The sequence below is a fragment of the Gopherus flavomarginatus genome, chromosome 15 (genome assembly GCF_025201925.1).
Source record: "Gopherus flavomarginatus isolate rGopFla2 chromosome 15, rGopFla2.mat.asm, whole genome shotgun sequence".
Lineage (NCBI taxonomy): Eukaryota > Metazoa > Chordata > Testudines > Testudinidae > Gopherus > Gopherus flavomarginatus.
In genome coordinates, this window is record NC_066631.1 from 14430970 (window position 1) to 14452614 (window position 21645).

Sequence of the window (21645 nt, forward strand, 5' to 3'; positions counted from 1 at the left end):
AGACTAGTTGTTCTAGACTTTTAAGGATTCAGATTAGAGTTGTGGGTGCTATATTAAGTCCATACAGTTAAATAAAAAATTGAAATTTAGTTACATTGTGTATTTTTAAAAAAAAGGAAATATAACAATCGTAGGAACTTTGGACTAAGAACAAGTTACCCGTAGTGCTGCCTGGAAGGAATCATGATGTCAGGAGCCTATCAGCAGGAGCACTTTGCTATAGCACTTGGAGCCAGGCAGGCAAGTCCGCAGTACGTATCCGTACAGTTCTCAGTAACAAGTTAATTAAAGTGTTTACTGTTATGTAAAGCCTCCCGGATCTTTTCGTATGTTATAATAACTGGTTGGCAAGAGCTATTACACCTTGCACTTGAGATAGTCACTTGGGTCCTGGAGCCAGCAGCAAGAGCTCACTTTTCCCACTCTCCATCCCAAGGGGCAGCTGGGAATCATGGGCATCTGTCTCCTGAATGCAGTAGAACTCTCTGAGCCCTCCCAGCATCCTGAGATCCCACACTCCAGCCCCAGTGCGAGCAGGGCCCGAGGCTTGTGAAAAATCCACCAACGGGAGAGAGAGACAATCTCTGAGTAACAGGATGTTAGGGAGCTGATTCCTGAGGTGAAACGTGCAGGAGCAGGAAGGCTCTGACTGCACAGAGCTGTGCCAGACTCTCAGAGCAATGAGAGCAAGGGTGAAAGCTAGCGAGCACAGCCCTGGCTTCGTGGCACGGGCGGCAGTATGAATATACTGGGCTGGGTTTGATTAGAGATGTCAACAGAACCTTCCCGTTGCTTTTCTCTTGAGGGCCATCTGGGTTTTTAATTGGTAAGACTGCCATTAAAGATGACACCCACACACCCAGCTGCTTAATATTTGCAATAACTGGGTTATGTCTGTCACTTCAAAGTAAGAGTTACCCCTTGAATGGCACCCCAAAGCCATGAACAAGAACTCATGAATTCTCCCCATGGCTCTGAGAGGCAAATAACTGAGTGTTAAAGTCGCCACTTCTCAAATGGGAAGAGAGGCCTCATTGGCCAAACCCACCCTGCTCTAGAACCCTGTAACTCGGTGCAGTTACATGAGAGATAAACACGGCCCAGGGAGATCATATGACGTGCCCAAGGGTGCGCAGTCAGTGCAGGAGCTGGAAGTAGAGCGATGGAGCTCCTGGCTCCCAGTCCTGTCCTCACAGCACCAGCTCTCACTCCCTATTTTATTCCTTCCCCTGGGGCAGAGTAAGTGCTGCGGAAGGTGGATACCTACCCGTCTCTCTGGTCTGGATATGCTGGGAATGAGGCTCTGAGACTGACAAACATTTACTGTGACTTCCTCAGCCCTCTTCAGCCACGGACTTGAGGGCTCTCCACACACCCCACAGCAGCTAGAGACCCCTGCAGTCTCCACCTGCCTGCCCAGCACTCAGAGAACCACACAGCAGAACCAAGCAGTGGACACAGGCCTACGGGACCACTCAGGCAAAAGTGAATTATGCATCACTGGAGCTAGAAAAATGTGTTTCTGACAAATAATTTATTCAGCTAAAGATGCAGTTTCGTTCAACCCCAAACTGTTCACAGATTAGACACAAGTATCAGAGGGGTAGCCGTGTTAGTCTGGATCTGTAAAAGCAGCAAAGAATCCTGTGGCACCTTATAGACTAACAGACGTTTTGGAGCATGAGCTTTCGTGGGTGAATACCCACTTCCTCAGATGCATGTGACACAAATAGTCAAATCTCATCTGGGATGTGGAGGCTTTATCTTACAGGGCTGTAGCTTCTTCCTCCTCCCACACAGCTCCTCCCTGTGATCGTCAGGGCCAATCAGATGAGAGCAGATGAACATAAAGAAGGGACTTATCAGCTCTTCTCCCAGGATGGTCAATATAAGGAACAGACACTGTCCGGCCTTGTCAGCAGCTCTCACTCGGTTCCTCCCAAGGGCCTGAAATCTCCTCACCATGCTCTGGGTTCCCCTCATTGTCCTACTGGGAACATGGTGCACAGGTGAGAAAGAGAGAGCAGGTTAAATACACAGTAAAGTCACTAGCGACTGGGGATGGACAGGGAGGGTTTGACAGGTTTCTACCATATTTTTTCCAGGTTCCAGCTCACAGCCTGTGGTGACTCAGCCGCCCTCGGCGTCAGTGTCCCCAGGAAACACCGTGAAACTCTCCTGCACCATGAGCAGTGGGACCAGCATCAGTGGCTATGCTGTGTCCTGGTACCAGCAGAAACCTGGGAATTCTCCACGATACCTGCTGTATTACTATACGGATTCCAGCAAGGGCCAAGGCTCTGGGGTCCCTGCTCATTTCTCTGGTTCCAAAGACACGTCCAGTAACACCGGCTATTTGACCATCTCCGGGGCCCTGGCAGAGGATGAGGCTGATTATTACTGTGCTGTGTGGCACAGCGGTGCTGCTCACAGTGACACAGACAGATGGGGAAGTGAGACAAAAACCTCCCCTCCCCCAGCCTGGGCTGTGTGCTGGTGTTGGGGGGACAGAACTGCACAGGCTGCAGTGTTTGGTCTCTGCCTATAACGCATCACACAACACTTGTTCTTCACAGTGAAGTCCATTTCCTCACTCAGCAGATGCACAGCGCTCCCCTGATTCCTTCTCATGTTCCCTCTGCAGAGGGTCGGGTGGAACATGTCTGCCCTTCTCCCTCCTCCTTCTCTCTCTTTTCGTGAGGAGGCGGGGAGGAGAACTCTTCCCAGCTCCCTCCATGCACTGTGTGAATGGCCCTTCCCCATCTCCCTCCTCCATCTCCTGGTGCAGGACAGGAACTCTTTGCTCAGACTGGCTATGGTTTATCACCCCCTCCAGCATGAGCAGGGGGAGATACAGCTGCAGTTACATCCTCAGGTGACATCCCTATTCAGAGACCTAGGGATCTTGCCAAGAGAACATAAGAACGGCCATACTGGGCCAGACCAGGGGTCCATCTAGCCCAGTATCCTGTCTTCTGACAGTGACCAAAGCCAAGTGCCCCAGAGGGAACGGACAGAAGAGGGAATCATCAAGTAATTCATTCCCTGTCTCCCATTCCCCACTTCTAGCAAACAGAGGCTAGAGACACCAGGACACTAGAGCCTGCAGCAAAGAGAGGTCCTGAGATTTTCAGCATAAAACAAGCCCATGGGCCGGGTGATGGAGCAGGGCTGTTTGCTTAAATATTCACAGGGAAGCATCAGCCTACCCAGGAATGCCATTTGGATTAGTGTGTGTGTGAATAAACAAGTTACACTCAGAACACACTCGGATTCCACGTCACTGACTGTGCCTCCCTGGGGCAACCGACCAGAACGGCTTTAACTTCTGCCACCGCTCAGCAAAGGGGTGACGCTGGGGTCAGAAAAGGGCCGTTGAGGTCACTAAAAGGGGAAATGATATAGAAACCTACTGGGCGAGGGTGGCTACTGTATCTTATTCTGGTGTGATTGTCCCAATACCTGGGCAATCTCTTCCAAAGCTGTGACCAGGCCCAGGACTTGGGGAGTTGGTCTCTGCACTCAGAGAGCCAGGGAGGAGCTGCTGGATGCTAGGCACCCTATTTCCTGCAAGATGCCCGGGTGGGAACTGAGCTCTTTCATCAGCCATCAGCAGGCAGAACCTGCTCCATTGGGCAGCTAGCCCTTGGAAACAGTCTCTGCCTTTGCCAGGAACGATGAAACCTGTTGAAAAAACAGGAGTACTTGTGGCACCTGAGAGACTAACAAATTTATTTGAGCATAAGCTTTCGTGGACTACAGCCCACTTCATTGAATGCATAGAATGGAACATACAGTGGGGAGATATATATGCATACAAAGAACATGAAAAGGTGGGAGTTGCCCAACCAACTCTAAGAGGCTAATTAATTAAGATGAACTGTTGTCAGCAGGAGAAAAAAAATAACCAAGATAGCCCATTCCAGACAGTTGACAAGAAGGTGTGAGGATACTTAACATGGGGAAATAGATTCAATGTGTGTAATGGCTCAGCCATTCCCAGTCTTTATTTAAGCCTAAATTGATTGTATCTAGTTTGCATATCAATTCAAGTTCAGCAGTTTCTAGTTGGAGTCTGTTTTTGAAGCTTTTCTGTTGCAAAATAGCCACCTTTAAATCTGTTACTGAATGGCCAGAGAGGCTGAAGTGTTCTCCTACTGGTTTTTGAGTGTTATGATTCCTGATGTCAGAGTTGTGTCCATTTATTCTTTTGCATAGAGATTGTCTGGTTTGGCCAATGTACATGGCAGAGGGGCATTGCTGGCACATGATGGCATATATCACATTGGTAGATGTGCAGGTGAATGAGCCCATGATGGTGTGACTGATGTGATTAGGTCCTATGATGGTGTCACTTGAATAGATATGTGGACAGAGTTGGCAATGGGATTTGTTGCAAGAATAGGTTCCTGGGTTAGGGTTTTTGTTCAGTGATGTATGGTTGCCGGTGAGTATTTGCTTCAGATTGGGGGGCTGTTTGTAAGCGAGGACAGGTTTGTCTCCCAAGATCTGTGAGAGTGAGGGATTATCTTTCAGGATAGGTTGTAGATCTTTGATGATGCCCTGGAGAGGTTTTAGTTGGGAGCTGAAGGTAACGGCTAGTGGCATTCTGTTATTTTCTTTGATAGGCCTGCCTTGTAGTAGGTGACTTCTGAGAACTCTTCTGGCTCTGCAATCTGTTTTTTCACTTCAGCAGATGAGTATTGTTGTTTTAAGAAAGCTTGATAGAGATCTTGTAGGTGTTTGCCTCTGTCTGAGGGATTCGAGCAAATGCGGTTGTATCTTAGAGCTTGGCTGTAGACAATGGATTGTGTGGTGTGTCCTGGATGGAAGCTGGAGGCATGTAAGTAAGTATAGCGGTCAGTAAGTCCAGTATAGGGTGGTGTTTATGCGACCATCGCTTAGTAGCACAGTAGTGTCAAGGAAATGGATCATTTGTGTGAATTGATCTAGGCTGAGGTGGATGGTGGGATGGAAATTGTTGAAATCATGGTGGAATTCCTCAAGGACTTCTTTTCTGTGGATCCAGATGATGAAGATGTAATCAATGTAGCGCAAGTAGAGTAGGGGCATTAGGGGACAAGAGTTGAGGAAGTGTTGTTCTAAGTCAGCCATAAAGATGTCGGCATACTGTGGGGCCATGTGAGTACCCGTAGCAGTGCCGCTGACTTGAAGGTATATATTGTCCACAAATGTATAATAATTGTGGGTGAGGATAAAGTCGCAAAGTTCAGCCACTAGGTTTGCCATGACATTATCAGGGAGTCTGTTCCTGACAGCTTGTAGTCCATCTTTGTGTGGAATGTTGGTGTAGAGTGCTTCTACATCCATAGTGCCAGGATGGTGTTTTCTGGGAGATCACCGATGGATTGTAGTTGCCTCAGGAAGTCAGTGGTGTCTCAAAGATAGCTGGGAATGCTGGTAGCATAGACCCTGAGTAGAGAGTCCACATAGCCAGACAATCCTGCCGTTAGGGTGCCAATGCCTGAGATGATGGGGCATCCAGGATTTCCAGGTTTATGGATCTTGGGTAGCAAATAGAATACACCTGGTCGGGGTTCTAGGCATGTATCTGTATGGATCTGTTCCTGTGCTCTTTCAGGGCGTTTCTTGAGCAAATGGTGTAGTTTCTTTTGATAATTCTCAGTGGGATCAGAGAATAATGGCCTGTAGAACATGGTGTTAGACAGCTGCCTAGTGGCCTCTTGTTCATATTCCAACTTATTTGTGATGATGACAGCAACTCCTTTGTTCATGCACATTGACCTCTGCTGGCCTGGCTTTATCTACCCCAGCCCCAGCTTGTCTGACATTACGGTCTGTGAGGTGAGTGTTGGATTCACATCAACTCCAATCTCTGTGGCTCTGCTGCCATCTTCAGGCTCATCCCAAGCAGGAAACGTCTCCAGCTGTAAGGGTCTGGTTGAAATATAGACATGGGAATCTTCGCATGGCACTGCTGCAAAAGGACACTAGATGGGGATGTGCACCAGGGAACAGGGTTAGTGCAGAGCTGGGGTGCGTGGGCAGAGTTGCACATTCCCACAGATACCCAGGAGTCATAATCTGCCTAAGATGTTCAAAAAGGACAGGGAGCCTCTGTTTCTATTTGCCCAACTAAAAACACGGGAAAGGGGCCTGATTTTCACAGGACAGATGCTTGGCCCCCTTTGGATACCCCCAAATCACTAGTAACCGTTGAAAATCTTGGCCAATCTCTTTTCTTTCCTCTGAATTGAGTTCCTGTTAGAGGTCTGAACCCAAGCCCTGGATCTAAGCAGATGCAAACTGTGTGTTTGTGAAAAAGTTGATGGGGCGGGGGAGAAGAAAGGACTGCAGGGGGAGTAGAGGGATCCAGATATGAATTTCCCAGCACTGTCAGGGACTTAGCAGAGGGAAACTCATTGCTTAGCTCTGGGAACTGGGCCTTTCCCATTATCGGAACTGTGTTGCACTGATTATTTGTCGGTGTCTGACATTTGCCCAATATCAATTTGCTTGCTGCATTTCAGGGCTTGGGTGGGTCCATCTCTTGTTCCTGTATTTGGCTAATTTAATCATTTTCCTTTGCATGGACTCAGACTTATGCATAACTTGATGGGAGGTGGCAGCTTGCTACAAAACATTTACCTGACCTCTTCTTTAGAGCACACGGCTCAGCATCTCTGTCTGAAATTGAGGCATTATGAACTGCTAAGACTGCACTCATTACGCAGCAATGAAGTTGAGTAACTGATCATATTCACGTCCCTAAGAGACTCGAGTACATGCTGGGACGAACAACTGACCTGGAGGAGCTGCTCGTGACCAGCTGCACAGCACATGTGCAGAGATGGCACGGTTAATACTAGGCAAGGCTGCTCAAGCAGAGCACAGTAATTGGTCCCACCTTGCATGCAAGACTGCCCAAGCGCACCGGAGCAAAACCAACAGTCTCTTGCCTTAAGAAAGCCTCTCTGATCCTGGGGGATTCCCAAAGCCCCTCTCAAAATGATATACAAATATCACCCATCACTGATCTGCAGCCACCTCTGGGGTGAAGAGAGACAGCTGATGTACAGCCAACACCACCACTACACACGAGTTTGGAGCAGGCAGCACAGAATAATAATACGGCTGATCCACCAAGAAATTGAGATGGGCAGAACTAGCTTTGTTACAACAGGCCAGGTCACTGGAGTTAACACCTGAAAGTGTGGTGGAGTCTCCTTAGATGGCTGCAAAGTGCTTTCAAAGCACTAGTATCATTTATTACAGATGCTCAATTTCACGTCTCCTCTAAGAGATATTTCTTCCAGAGATCGTGTCCCCTCACGCCATGCTGGTACACCGGCTTCCGTTCTGCCTCAGCACCTACCCAGTCTACAACACCCAACTTCCTGCAGCCCCTAGGGTGGTTCTTGGAAGTCTCCGCGTCCAGCTCAAGCAGTTGCAGTGGGAGAGGCCTGACATGGTCCCAACACGAGGCGCTCTGGCATGCTGGGCTGCCCAGCCACCCCACGCAAAGCTGCGCAGCTACTCACTGCAGCCGTGGCTGATCACTCAGCTGATGAGCCATCGGAGCTCAATTGGGCTTCGCTCCATGTGACAAGGGCAAGGCCATTGTGAAGCGACACGTGTAAATACCCCTGACTGCACAAGGTCAATGACCAATAACCCAAGAGAGCAGAAAGCTTGGCTCTGAGGTGAACTGTGCTAACAACAGGGTGAAAGGACACCCTGGCAGAGAACAACAAGCCCCAAGCCCCATGGCAGTTTCATTCAATCCTCCAAACAGGGGCTAGGTGTTGCGATGCTGCCCCGGCCCTGGCCTGTGGAGAGAACGGGGTGGGTTGGGCAAGGCAGGGCACTGCAACCAAAACAACTGAAAGGAGAGCTGATGATAATGGGAGTCTGATTAGCTTCAACTGGCCACCAGATGCCCTGAGCCAAGGACAAGAAGGGGTGTGGAATGCCGATGCTCGGTGGGCAGTGGGGCTACTGGCTGTGAAAGCCAGGCTGGTGCTCTCTGCTTTGGTTCGATTCTTTGCTGAGTCTCTGACCCTTACCTGTCAGATAAGCCAGGAAGGAGTAAAGCAAAGGGGATGGGATTGTCTATAAGACACCTTGTCACTCCTCCCCCCCCCCCACCCAGAGGTTTGGGTTTTGTTGGATTCAGAGTTTTTCTCAGGCTAAATGCGCCCAGTTGACCAGTCTGAACCCAGAGCAAAGCAGCCCCAAGCCGTGCGTGCTGGCTGGGCTGCCACATGCTAGGTAAGCAGGGAATAAGTTCTCTGGCCCAGTCGCTCCCCACCAGCCAGAACGAGCCGTTCCTGGGGGTAGTGAAAGGAATTAAGAGGTCTCTTCACCTGGCTCTGGTTTAATGCAAACCGGCAAGACGGTTGCTCTTACACATGAGGGATTGACAGCCCTGGCTAGACCCAGCCAGAGCACCAGCCACTTCTCCAGGCAGCTCCACCCAAGGCATCCTAGTCCTGACCCCCAGCACCATGGTCATTCCACTCCAAGCTGTCCAAGGGAGGAGACTGCCCGTGGGAACAGGGGCAAGGCAAAGACCAACTCAGCCTCTTTCCTGCCATAAAAAGGCTTTGAACCCAGATTCCCAGAGGTGAACAGTTACCAACTGAAGGACAGGAGACTTGCTTTCCTGAGAGCCTGGCTGCAGGGAACTATAAACAAAATGATTGCGACTTGCACTGAGAGACAGCTACATGCCCCAGAAACTACTCTGATTTCCTTTCAGGGTTTAACAGAGAAAGGAAGTGCTTTCCAGGAGCTGGACAGTTACACACCATCTGCCAGATGTGTGTGCAATCGCAGGACAGTTTAACCCCACTGTGTGTTTCCCCCATGACTAAAGTGTTTCAATGCATCAATGGAATTATGAAATCATGTAACCACAAGTCAACTTGTAACCACAGGAGCTGACCGCAAAGGGCACATACTGGTTACACATGGTAACTGCCCTGCCACATTACAGCACACAGCAGGTTTTCATCGGCTAAGTGTTGGGTACCAACCGGCACTTCCCAGCCTATGAGTCAGGTATACAAAACTGCCACTCAGGGTCAAGCAACCAGCTGTGAAACAGATAAATTTCATGAGTCTATTTGCCATCATCAGCTGATCCAGGGGGATTTTGTTCTGATAGATTAGGTGCAGTGCAGCATTTTCTTACCATTAGTACATCCATACAGTTCTCAGCTCTGGCTGCTCCAGACAAAGGACAGCAGAGTGGCGGCAGCCACTTTGACTGAAATAAAACCGTGAGTGTGACCCCCCATTCCCCAGGAAGCTACGAAAAGCTAGAGCCTTTCACTGCTTCGAATGGCTTTCTAGGGTCTCCTCATTGTTTCGCCCCTCAGAGCAGTAATAGAATGATCAGGATGAGGAATGTTACATGAGTGTCCTCATCTTCTCAGCTGAACACTAGGTATTTTCCCAGCCCCAACCAGCTGTGCAGATTTCTGCTACCCTCCCCCCAGCCCCAGGGACATGAAATCAGGTGTCTAAATATTTTGACGTTAACGCTAAAATCCTTCCATTTAAAATAGCACCTGCCAGTTGTGTGTGAAGGGAGGAGTTGCTCTGTCAGGACTGAATACTGCACCATTAGGGATTGGGGACTTTCAAAGGGGATGTTATTGAAGAAAGGCTTTAAAGAGCAAGAGGAAGCCCTACGAGCTTGGGAATCTGGGGTTGGCGGAGCAGGCTTCAATTTCAGTTTAAACCTGTCCCCAGGAACCTGCTATTGCAGATGTCTTCAGGCATCAGCAGTCACTGCCCAAACTGACTCTGTCTGAGTCAGCCCTCCCTGTCTTGCTATCAGCCCTTGGCTACTGGCCCCTCCCCTCCAAGCTCGCATCGCTAGCTGTACCTCTCACCCCATGCTTGTCTCGGTCTCTGGCCTGTACTGCGCACACCGAGCTCAGCTCGTCAGGTGTAACTGGCTGAGAATCCAGGGATTAAGAAGCAGCATTTCATTTCCCAGTCAGGTGGCAGAGCCGGAGCTGTGGGCTTCCTGAAGACGCCAATTGAGCAAGAGACTCTGTCCATGACTGAGATGGTGCCTGTCTGTCCTCTCCAGGGCAGATAAGGGAAGGACTTATTTTACTACTGCAGTGAATTATTAGATTGTAGGAACAGCATCTGTTGGGACCATTTTGCTTTGTGCCTTGGACATACAGAAAGATGGATCTCTATGGCTTTCGTGGGATCCAGGAGCTTGCACAGAAGATGTTTATGGTAGATGTCAGTTGTGTGAACATCCAGAGGGCCATACTCTGTGAGGGGCAGCCGGACCCTCCCTAACTCTAAGAGACACCACCAGGCTCAAAACTTGGAACAGGCCTGTGGGTTCCCCCTGCAGTGGATCACTCCATGGTTCCCAGCAAGGACCAAGCCCCAGGGCTAGGAGGGCCGTTCACAGAAAGAGTAACCCTTGCATTGCAACAAACACCAGGAGCCTTCCTACCTGCTGCTTCACAGGGATCTCTCTGAGCGGCTTTCTGGGGAAACCGATCTGCTTATATGTTCTAGAGACATCTTCAGAGCTGCTTTCACTGGGGGACTCAATGGAGGATGCTGCTGATACTTCAGTAGAAAGTGTTGTTTAGCCACTGCATTCTCCTTCTAGAACAGGATTCACTGACAGCATTGAGGTGGATTTCAGAGCAGAGACCCTTATTGTCCTGACCTTGTGTGTCAGTGGGACCCACCGGGAATCAAGCCACAGGGTCACTGGAAATCTAGAAATACAGAAGCAGGTAAACCAGGTTTAAAGTCAAAATATCGCCTGTTTCTTGATGTTTATTTGTCTTGACCTAAACTAAAACAAGGCTGCACTGGGGCTGGCTCTGGATTTCCACAGGACCTGGGCAAAGGGACCACTATGCTCTAGACATCTGTCTGTGACCCTCTTGCCTCCCCGAGCATTTCAGATCACACATTGGTTCAGACACATGGCCTGAGAAGCAGGGGAGTCTGCAGCCATGGAGTGGGGGGAAGTGCCATGGTCTGTGGGCTGGTTCATGCTAATCAGTGGAGTTATGGATACAGGAGGGGGCATAAGGTGCTGGCTTTGTAAAGGGAGAATCTAGGAACTGTAGCCCTTTGCTAGAACTGGCCCAGTGCAGCATTCTAGAGATTGGGAATAGTCATGTAGCCTCTTTCTCCGTTCCGTCTATCAACTCCAGTACAATGTATATTATTGATCCATACTCCAGTCCCCAGCTGTACATCCTGCCATCTTATCCACTCTGTGGTCAACTTCATAACCGGAAAGCCAGGCTCCCCTTCCTCACAGCCCCTATTGCTTAGCTCTCCACGTCTTGTTCTGCGGTTCCCTGGAGGCTCCGGGACTCCAGGCCGAAAGGTCCTTTGCCAAACGGGTGGGCGGAAATTCTGTTCATGTCTGCGATCTGTTTTGTTTTATGGGTTCTGTGCATTGCTGTGCACCAGCACCGCTAATGTGACATTAACTGCGTTTACATGTGTGCACGGTGCATGGTGCCATGTAGCAGGGCACCATAGAAATGGAAACACAGCTGGTCCCAATGACCCCATTCTGTCAAAATGAGAGGAAAAAAGATTCAGAAAGGACGAGCTGGTGAAGAAGACAGGCCAAGACGCTCAAAGACAAACGGATCTGAACAGAAAAGCTCTATGCTAGGACTCAAAGAGAATGAGAGTTCGTTCTTTGGGATTAGCAGCTGATTTAACTCAAGCCCTTGACCGGTGGCACAGTGGCTTATCCCTTGGGAGAGAAACTGATTCCACAATTACAATCCCCACTGAACTATTATCCATCTACCTGTATCACCCAAGTTTCTTCAGAGAGAAGAAATCTGGGTCCCTTCTCCCAAAGCTTAACATTCTGGCCAATCAGCCTCCTCATCTAACTCACCCCACCGATGGGACGCCCAGGCCACAAAGCAGAAGCAAGCAGCTGCCGGGATATTTTTGCACAGCTGTGTGTCACAGTGCATATATCTTCGGTGGCGGAACCCAGTTGACCGTCCTCGGTAAGTCATTCTAAAATTCATTTACAATTGTTTCCCAGTTGTTGCGGGTTTTGAATTTTTTTCCTTTGTCTCCCCTTCTCAACTTCTCTGTCTATTCCAGGCTGGGTGCTCTTCTACTCTGCCCTAATCACCAGGAAAATGTGTGCATGGGCGGAGGGGGGGTTGCTCTGTTGAATGACAAAACACAGGTCCTATGTTGTTACAGATTTTTCTGCTTGTAAAATGTTTTTGTCCTTTCGTTACTGGTGAGTCTCCATTGATCAAATCTTTGGTCACATAATGGGGCTTTGTTTTATTACAGGCAATAGCTTGGGCGGGGGAGACCTCCTAATTTCAAAGCCCAGCCAAATTGTATTTTAATTGTTTATCTAACAAAACTTTCTCTGTCAGTTTTCATTCTCTGATGGAAAAATACCCAGGTAAGGCTTTGGTAACAAGGAGAAAATATTCAAGAATTTGAGATATAAGGTTTTAGTTTCGTAGAAGACTGGTCAGTCCTGCAGCCAAAAAAGTGGGGGGAAAAGGGTCTCCATTTCAGAAATGGTCAAAAAAGACAGCTGCTTTTTTTCCCCCCCCCCCATGTCTAATGCTTTTTCTGAGGTTATGCTGGAAAAGTTAGAATGTTTTCGTGAGAATTTTCAACTCAGAGTAAGAAAGTGGGAGTGGTCAGTCAGCTGAGAGGGAGCTAGAAACGTCTCTTGAAAATATAGGAGGATGTTTTAGGTCAATCCCCAGGGGAAGAAGCAATTAAAAAGATACTTTGAATTCTCAGTTGCAATTAAAAGGGATACAGAGCAAATTCTGATGACTTCTTAAAACATGAGACACCCTCTGTTGCAAATAGTCCATTCGGTTTTAAGCATCTGGCTGGCTGCCTAGTCACTGTTGAATCAGGGTTTGCAGAGATTGAAAAGATCCAGAGGAGGATCTCTCCTTGTCATGCAGATACTTAGATATTACCATGATGGGCGCTAGGAATACCCGCAGTAGCTAGATAGGAGACAAAGATGGTCTTAAATAGCGAGACTCACGTATGGATGAGGAACTAACTGCTCCAAGTAGGACTCTGTAGCCTGGAACAGAGACATGCAAGAGAGGATTCAGCTGAAGTGTTTAAGATTATGAATGAATTATTGTGATTGTTAGCAAGCGAACACGGCTCACTCCTCTCTTCTCACTGTCCATTGAGCCGAGGCGTCTCTAGATGGAAGGATTGGCAGTATGTATTTGCTAAGTAAAAGAGTGTATCATCCCCAGGGGAGATGACAGAGTAAAACACTATATCTTGAGTTAACAAGAAGCTGAATTATTTTATGACCAGTTAACGCCACTGTTCTGTGTCTTGTACATGCAAAGGCAAGGGAATTGATATCTTGTGCTTCGGGACATAGGCTGATCATTGCGACAGGACAGAAGAATGTTCCTGCCTAGCATTGCACAGCTGCATTGAAATGGGCCAGATTATGAATTCAATGGGAATTGTGGTGGCACAGTGCCTCTGAGAATCAGATCAATAGGAATTGCTGTACAGTGTCCAGGGTCGGCTTTAGGACGTGCGGGGCCAGATTCAAACAGTTTTGACAGGGCCCCGGCAAGGATGACTTAAAAAAAAACACACGTGGGGCTTGTACTCACCGAGTGGCGCTCCTAGTCTTCGGCGGTGGGTCCTTCACTCGCTTCGGGTCTTCAGTGGCACCGAAGGACCTGCCACCGAAGTGCCGCTGAAGATCTGGAGCGCCGCCGGGTGAGTAAAAAATTACAAAGAAGTCTCTAGCCAAGGAAGGGATTCTCAGCCACTTTCTGCCTCCCCCTCCCCGTGGCCCTGCCACTGGGCGCGGGGCCCTCTTAGGCGTGGGGCCCGATTCGGGGAATTGGTGGAATTGGCCTAAAGCCGGCCCTGACAGCGTCAGACCACTGAGCTGGCAATTACCACACATGCTTAAGAGGTGCTAATTTTCAGAGGTGCTGTGCACCCATAGCTCCCAATAGCAGTGCTGGGTGCTCAGCATCTCTGAGAATCAAGCCGTGTGTGCAGGTCTGAACATGTCTGTGGAACCAGAATATGCAGGACTAAGTCAAAGGATGATTTCCTTTGAGAGTTTATCCGTAGATATTTATTCCTCTCTACTAGCGAGAGGAAAACCAGCGGCAGACAGGGTCACACCAGCACCATTAGAATTTTTTTATTTTATTTTTTTTAGAAAGCGTCTCGTGAAACTTCTAGGACAGTGGTATTCAATCCTGGGGGGCCACAGACTATGACTAAGGTTGCCAAAGGGGTCCGCACCTCTATTCAAAATCTTTTAAGGGTCCGCAAATGAAAAAGGCTGAAAGCCATTGAACTAAGAGGTTTTGAGATTCTGATGGAACTAAAGTATTGTCATTTAAGAGAAAATGAACCCCGATCTAGAAAGGATGGGCCAAATTCTGCTCTCGGTTACATTGGTGTAAATCTGGAGTAACTGGATTCGCTTTGTCCTGGAAGATATTAAAATGATGGGTTCTCCTTCCAACAGCGTGTGTGTGTGTGTGTGTGTGTGTGTGTGTGTGTGTGTGTGTGTGTGTGTGTGTGTGTGTGTAAAAATTAACCTCTCTCAATCAAAGCCGTGAATGTGCAATAGCTGAGAATCTGACCACAACCTTCAGTGACTATCAATGACCACTGAATCCAGTGGGCTTCTGTGTTAGCACATGGGTCTCCTTGGGGGAACTCATTGCAGGATGAGGGCATAAGTCTCTGAAGGATCTCTTTTCCTTCAGGAGGAGGGAATCTCCCTATTTAATCAGTTGCAACATTAACTGCACCATAGCACTGAACAATCAATGAATAATACATTGATGAAACACGGGAAACTCTAGATTGCTCTCTGATGCTCTTGTTTGTTCTGCAATCAGTGCTGGGAATGTTAGCAGCTCTGGCAGTTGTTAGCAAGGAGGTTTCTTTAAACATGAGCTGAAATTGGCTTCTGAAAATATTGGGCCATATTCTTCTCGGTTACTGTGGTAAAAGTGCATTGATTACACCGGATTTACACAGCGTAGATGAGAGGAGAGTTTGCTCTAGAGAATTTGGTTCACTATAGCTATCTCTTTGAATTGCCAGATGCTGTACAATTGAACACAGGAGAATGAGCCCTTCTGGCTCTCTACTCAGATAAAATATTGCCCCACTCCTACCATTGGATCCACACAGGCATACTCAGAGAGCATCTTTGAAACCAATAGGAATCCGGCCCGGGCCGGTGGTATGGATCTGATTGCAGGATCAAGGCCTAAGAGGCTAAATTTCTCCAACTTGAACTCACAGAAATAATCGGACGTATCAATGCCTGGGTGTGATTGTGAACTCTGCAGTAACGGAACTATGGGATTAAATGTTGGCTTGTGCCAGGTCAGCCTTCAGCTGAGCATTTCTCAGTAAAGGGCCATTCATTCCCACTAATGTGGTGTTCAGCTGTTATAGCCGTAGAGCCAGCGAGGTCGTAATGGACAAGATTATTAATGCTAGGACCGAAGGCCTAATTCCAGGCAAGCAGGAAATCTGCAGCGGGAGAACTGTACCGACAGGAAGTAGCAATGTAGGGTGCCGTGACAGATTCTGAACTTGCAGAAACTCTGATGCTGCCTGTGGGCCAAAATCTACCCTAAATCTTTGCACAAAAAATCTAATCCAGCAGAGCAGTTAAGCACATGCTTAACTTTAAGCACCTGAGTAGTCAGTCTATTGACTTCCAGGGGATTGCTGATGCATTTAAAGTTCAGCATGCGTTTAAGTGCTCAACTGAATTAGGGCCCTTATTCTCATTTTAAGGGCTCAAATTTTGCTTTTGGTGTCTCTGATGCAGTCAAATTGATGGCAGTGGTTTAACATTTCCCTCAGTACCTGCCTAATGCAGCCCTAAAGTATTAAGAAAACTGTAAGAATAAAAACTTGAAAGACGCTATGCAAGTTCTCTGCCATGTGTGGAGTATCCTGCAGGAGGAGATACTGAAGGGGCACAAATTTCTATAATACCACCCAGTAAAAACAAACCAATTTAAATAGCTCTCAGGTTAGGCAGGATTCCATATCAGAGCTAAACCTGGAGACCTCCGAAACATCCACATTTCCTACAGCCAGCAGCTGGGCACAGGATGCTAGCTGGCAGTTTTAAAGATAGACACCCAAGAGCCAGAGCACAGCAGCCCAGCGGTAGCGGGCGCCATTTTGTGTACGAAAGCAACAGCTGCTTTCCATGTTCTGCTGGCAGCTCGCAGCAGATCAAACATAGTTCGCTCAGAATAATCCTGCTGCATTCCTCAGCCTTGAATTCCTGGGCAATCTTGCAAATCCAGTGGCAGTGTCACATGGCTCCTTAGCTGGTGGGAGAGGGAAGATGGTGGGAGAGATGCTGGGGAATATTTAACACTGGAGATTATTATAGAGTATTGCCAAATTTTGGTGCAAGATTTCTCTGAGAGGATGATCTGTATCCATAGAATAGTCCTTTCAGTGGAAAAACATTATCAGGGAAATACCTGGTAAGTCATTTGAAAAGAATAGAGTCACTGTTGTAGTATTGTGTTAGCACAGGGGTTTAGCTGAACTTAGCTTTTCCTGTTCTACTCCACTCTATCTTTGCCGGATAGAATCCGGGGATGTAGATGAGATTTGATTTGATTTTTAATGGTAAGACTTTGTAGTTACAAAGCAGCATTGGTTTAGATTTCAGGCAGTTTCTCCCTCAGGCACCACAGATTTTATTTTAAAAAAATAAAGCTTTATAGACCCAAAGAGCCAGATCCTCCACTGGTGTCATGGAACTACGTTGATTTATAGTGGGTGAGGATCTAGCTCAAAATATCTAGTACCTTGCATTCTGCACTGGAAGCATCTGAATTTGATGTTCCATTGTGTGTCTGAATTGTCTTTGGCTTTGTTCCTAATCTGACTCTGAACCACATTGTCTTGTAGGTCAGCCAAAGGCATCTCCCACCGTGCACCTCTTCGCTCCATCCTCGGAAGAGATAAATACAAAGAGCAAAGCCACACTGGTGTGTCTGCTGGGCAGCTTTTACCCAGGGTCAGTCCAAGTCACCTGGAAAGCTGATGGCCAGCAGATCTCCACTGGAGTGGAGACGACCAAACCCTCCAAACAGAGTGACAACAAGTACATGGCCAGCAGTTACCTGTCTCTGGATGCATCAAAGTGGAAGACCCATGAGAGCTACACCTGCCAGGTGACACACGATGGGAAGAACTTCGAGAAGTCTTTGCAGCGCTCACAGTGTTCTTAAACCTCTGACCCTCAGAGGGCTCAGCTGGTCCTTGTATCTATCAGTAGAATTTTCCCCAAAAGAGCCAGGATCAGTCTGTAGCATCACCTTAATGCTGATCTCCAGCAGGCTCTGCTTCCTGTGTGATGTGGGGGATCTTTGACGATCCCTTTGATATCTGCTTTTATTCCCATGTTCCCACTGCTCTCATCCCCCTGCATTCCCTGGAAATGCCCTTCCTGCTTTAGTCTCTGATGCAGCCTTGTTATGATATTAATAAAACCAGAAACATTCAGCGATCACTGTGTTCATGAAGAGTTAAAATTATTGCCTCTTTCAAATGTTTTCAAAAAGTTGTTTATCATGATCCTGCAATAAAAAGATGGACATTTATCTGCCAATAGTTTATTCTTCTGGTTCCAAAGGCTGAACTGATTTCTCTCAATTTATCTGTCAATAACTTATTCCTAGCAAATATCAGTAAGATTTAGTAGCCACTGGATAAGATGTGTTCATAGTGATAAAACTCTCTTTTGGATTTTCATCTGGCCTAGATTGGCACCAAGCCATTGAATTGAGTGGAGTGAGGCCAATTTACACCCGCTGACCATCTCGCCTTGTTTGCTTTTCTCTAGCAATAAAACAACTAGCACCAAGCTTGGGAGTTACCCTAAGTCTGGTGGAAGGTGCTACTGCTCTAAGCAGCAGAGGTTGCAGCTGCCAGGGCAGAAATATTCTGGTGGGACCACTGCCCGGTTTCTCTTGTGAGCTCCCATGGTCTGAACTCAGCCATAGTTCAGACCACAGTTATGTGGCACTTGAGTCCCACTTAAACACTATGGAGCAAGTGTAAGTGGGTCTTTCTGTTAGTGGTGCCGTGGGTCTTTTGCTGACTCTCTGCACAAGAGCGTCACTTGACCCACCTTTGAATGGCATAACTGGACCACGAACAGACCTCATGCTACGACAGGCCACTCAATTCACTGAATATCTCTGGCTGCTGGTGTCCCTGGCCGCCCACAAGTCACAAAAACAGCAGTGCAAGCATGGAAATGCACCTTCCCATTGAATGTCAAACTGCACTGTGCTTCTCTGTGTGGGACCTGCTATTCGTTCACAGGGGGCGGATGGCTAGGGGCTTGTCAATCACAAACGAACCTTATTAGTTAGGATGAGCTTTGAATAGATTTTTTTAAATCAAAAGATCTTTGTTCCGAGCTGCTGTGTCCCTGTTCCTTCTCCCAAAGGTGAATGTCTCAACAGTGACCCTGCAGCTCCAGTAAGAGTAAACAGGTTATAATTTACCAACAGAGGCCTGGCAAATACAGTCATAGATACATTTACAGTTACAAATGTGAACTCCAAATGAAAACACATCCTTTGTAATAGCTTGAAAAGCCATAAAGCCACGAAGCCCCCCAAGGGAGAGATTCTATTGCTCAGCCTAGCTCCATTTATCTGTGGTCTGTCGTTCATTGTGCTGTAGGGTTATCATTACTGAAAAGAATTCTAATGGGATGTAAATGGCTTGCCTGGTTGTTAGCCTGCAATCTCAGCTGCTCACACAGATATAGTCAGCCTGCTCCCCTGGACCCAAAAGTGTGGGTACAACTAGTAACAGAATTCATGGAGGGTGAAATTCACCCTGTGCAATGGCCTTCATGAAGCCCATGAACAGTTCATGTGAGTGGGCTTCAATAGTACATAGGCCTTCTGCAGAACTCCTGAATTACACCCAGAGAGAAACCACCAGGGAGACAAGAATTCAAGGCCCGTCTCCCAGGCTGGTACTGGGTCACCATGCTACAGGAAAAGAGAAGGCTAAGATCAAGCATAGTCTGGTGGAGTAGCTAGTTTTACTCCAGCCCCTGAGGATTTTTCTCCCACGTGTGACTTCCCAGTCTGCTGTGGCACGTATACAAGCTAAATCAAGCATAGGGGAAAGAAACCAAATAACTCTATAATGCCAATTTTTGTTAAGATTCCAGAGGTGATCCTGGAAATTACAGGCCAATAAGCCTAACTTTAGTATCTGGCAAATTGGTTGAAACGATAGTAAAGCTCAGAATTATCAGACATAGAGATGAACTTGATATATTGGGAAAGAGTCAACGTGGATTTTGTAAAGGAAAAAAATCACATCTCACCAATCTATTAGAATTTTTGAGGGTGTAAACAAGCATGTGGACCAGGATGATCCAATGGATATAGTATACTTTGACTTTTGGAAAGCCTTTGATAGCCAAAGGCTCTTAAGCAAGGTAAGCAGTCATGTGATAAAAGGGAAGGTCCTTGCATGGATCAGTAACTGCTTAAGGATAGGAAACAAAGCATAGGAATAAATGGTGAGTTTTCACAATGGAGAGAAACAGATAGTAGCGTGCCCCAGGGATTTGGATTGAGACCAGCGCTGTTCAACATACTAATAAATGGTCTGGAAAAGGGAATAAACAGTGAGGTGGCAAAGTTTGCAGATAATATAAAATTATTCAAGATATTTAAGTCCAAAGCTCACAGCAAAGAGTTGCAAAGGGATCTCACAAAACTCAACAAAATAGCAGATGAAATTCAATGTTAATTACATAATCCCAATGATACATATGAAATTATGAGGTCTAAATTAGCTGTGGTGCGGAGAACCACCACAAGGGTTACACACCACTTCAGTCCCACCTACATCCCCATTTAGCCTGTGGCCATCCAGTATGAAACGTCATTAACCCTTCATTTGCTGGATTAAAATAGTAACCAAAGCAAACATCAGACACAAATAATGCACCCTGAGGAAACTGAGCAAAAGGAAAAGAGGTCCTGATTCAGCAGAGCAGTTAAGCACGTGCCGACCTTTAATTAAGTTAAACATCTAGATGAGTCACTCCTGAATGATTCAACAGTTAGGGTGTGCATGTTAGCTCTTACTCGTGAGCTTTTACTCACCTGAGTTAGTCCCATGGATTTCAAGAGGACTGTTCGGATGAAGAAGTGCTCACCAGTGGGTGACATTCACCCTGTGCAGAGGACCTGCATAATGTCTATGCACCACTGAAATCCTACATCTGGCCTGTTACACTGAGTTTAAATGGAGCATAGACCTATGCAGAGCCTAAGCCCAGGGGTGACTTCACCCTACTATGGGAAGGGACACATTACCCAGCCCTCAACTGGGAGAATGATGAAGTCACTTAACGTATCAAATCAGCAAGTGCCACATTAGAGGTGTGAGGGAATTTCTAATAACCCGAAACATCTTCCCTGGAAGAGCAACACGTCCATAGCTGAGAATTAGACAGAACCCCTGATGCTCACCCACAGCTGCGGCTGCGCAGAATTCTCCTGCTCATCACGTGTTCCCAAGCCCATGCCACACTTAACAGGGGACTGTGCTTTAGAGCCTCTGTCAGGCCTGAAAACCACTGTCCAGGGGCTTATGGAAAGTCTGGTCCATTGGAGTCAAGGGAGCTGTGTCACTGACTTCAGTAAGTGCAAGATAAAGTGCTATAAACAGCTCCAACTGCAGCTCATTACTGAGGGAATGAGGCTGGTACCATTCACTCCCCGGCCGTGCTGAGCTGACACACACCAGGCACTAAGGGGAGTTTGTATTTACAGTCAGAGGGAGGGTCCAGTGCCCTGGTTTAATTCAGAAGAAACCAGCTGAGCATGGACACAGCTCACAGCCTAGATGTTTACTGGCCCTGCCGTTGGTGAGAGGAGCCCCACAGGCCCACACTCTGCTGGGCAGCAGGCCCCAGAGCTACTCTCCTAAGGTGAGGGGCAGGAAATAGCCCAGTGATAGTGAGAGTCTCATAGCAGCTCTGTCCAGGGAACAGCGCAGGGATTTACTGCTGAGAACAGCTGGGAAATACAGAGCAAATGGCTGTCGTTGGGGGCACTGAGTTAATTTCTAAAGCAACTGGGGGTTCCCACGAGGAAAGTGCTGATGTCTCCTCAATACTGGACATGGGCTGAGCAGACATGCTCTCTATTGATACCAGCATTGCCTTGTATTGGTCCCTAAAGGGGCTGGAGCATTTTCCAGCATATGCCTGCTGTACGAGGGACATGGCTTTTACAAGCACCAAAGGTTCTGAGCATCTTGACTGGCTGCTGGCTTCCAGGGAGACTGTCAGTAACACCTATATCTGATCCACTGCTGGTCAACCATCCAGGATTGTCGATTAATCCAGGAATTAAAGATTAATCTTTAATTAAAGATTATGTCATGTGATGAAACCTCCAGGAATATGTCCAATCAAAACTGGCAACCCTACCTCAGGGATCAGACAGAGCGTGGGGTGATTGGTTTCATGGAACATGGATCTTGAGTCATTCCTCTGGAACCTCCAATGTGGAGACTTCGCTCTCA

At 47.5% G+C, this 21645-nt stretch overlaps 2 gene segments (V, D, J or C); both read left to right on the forward strand.

The window, feature by feature from the left end:
* Positions 1-21645, forward strand: part of LOC127035037 (immunoglobulin lambda variable 5-37-like) — a 56813-nt gene that overhangs the window by 30169 nt on the left and 4999 nt on the right.
* LOC127035035 (immunoglobulin lambda variable 5-37-like) lies at positions 1895-17672 on the forward strand. The segment is given in 4 exon segments: positions 1895-2009; positions 2106-2427; positions 11989-12023; positions 16978-17672. Coding segments are annotated over 4 exon segments (726 nt in total).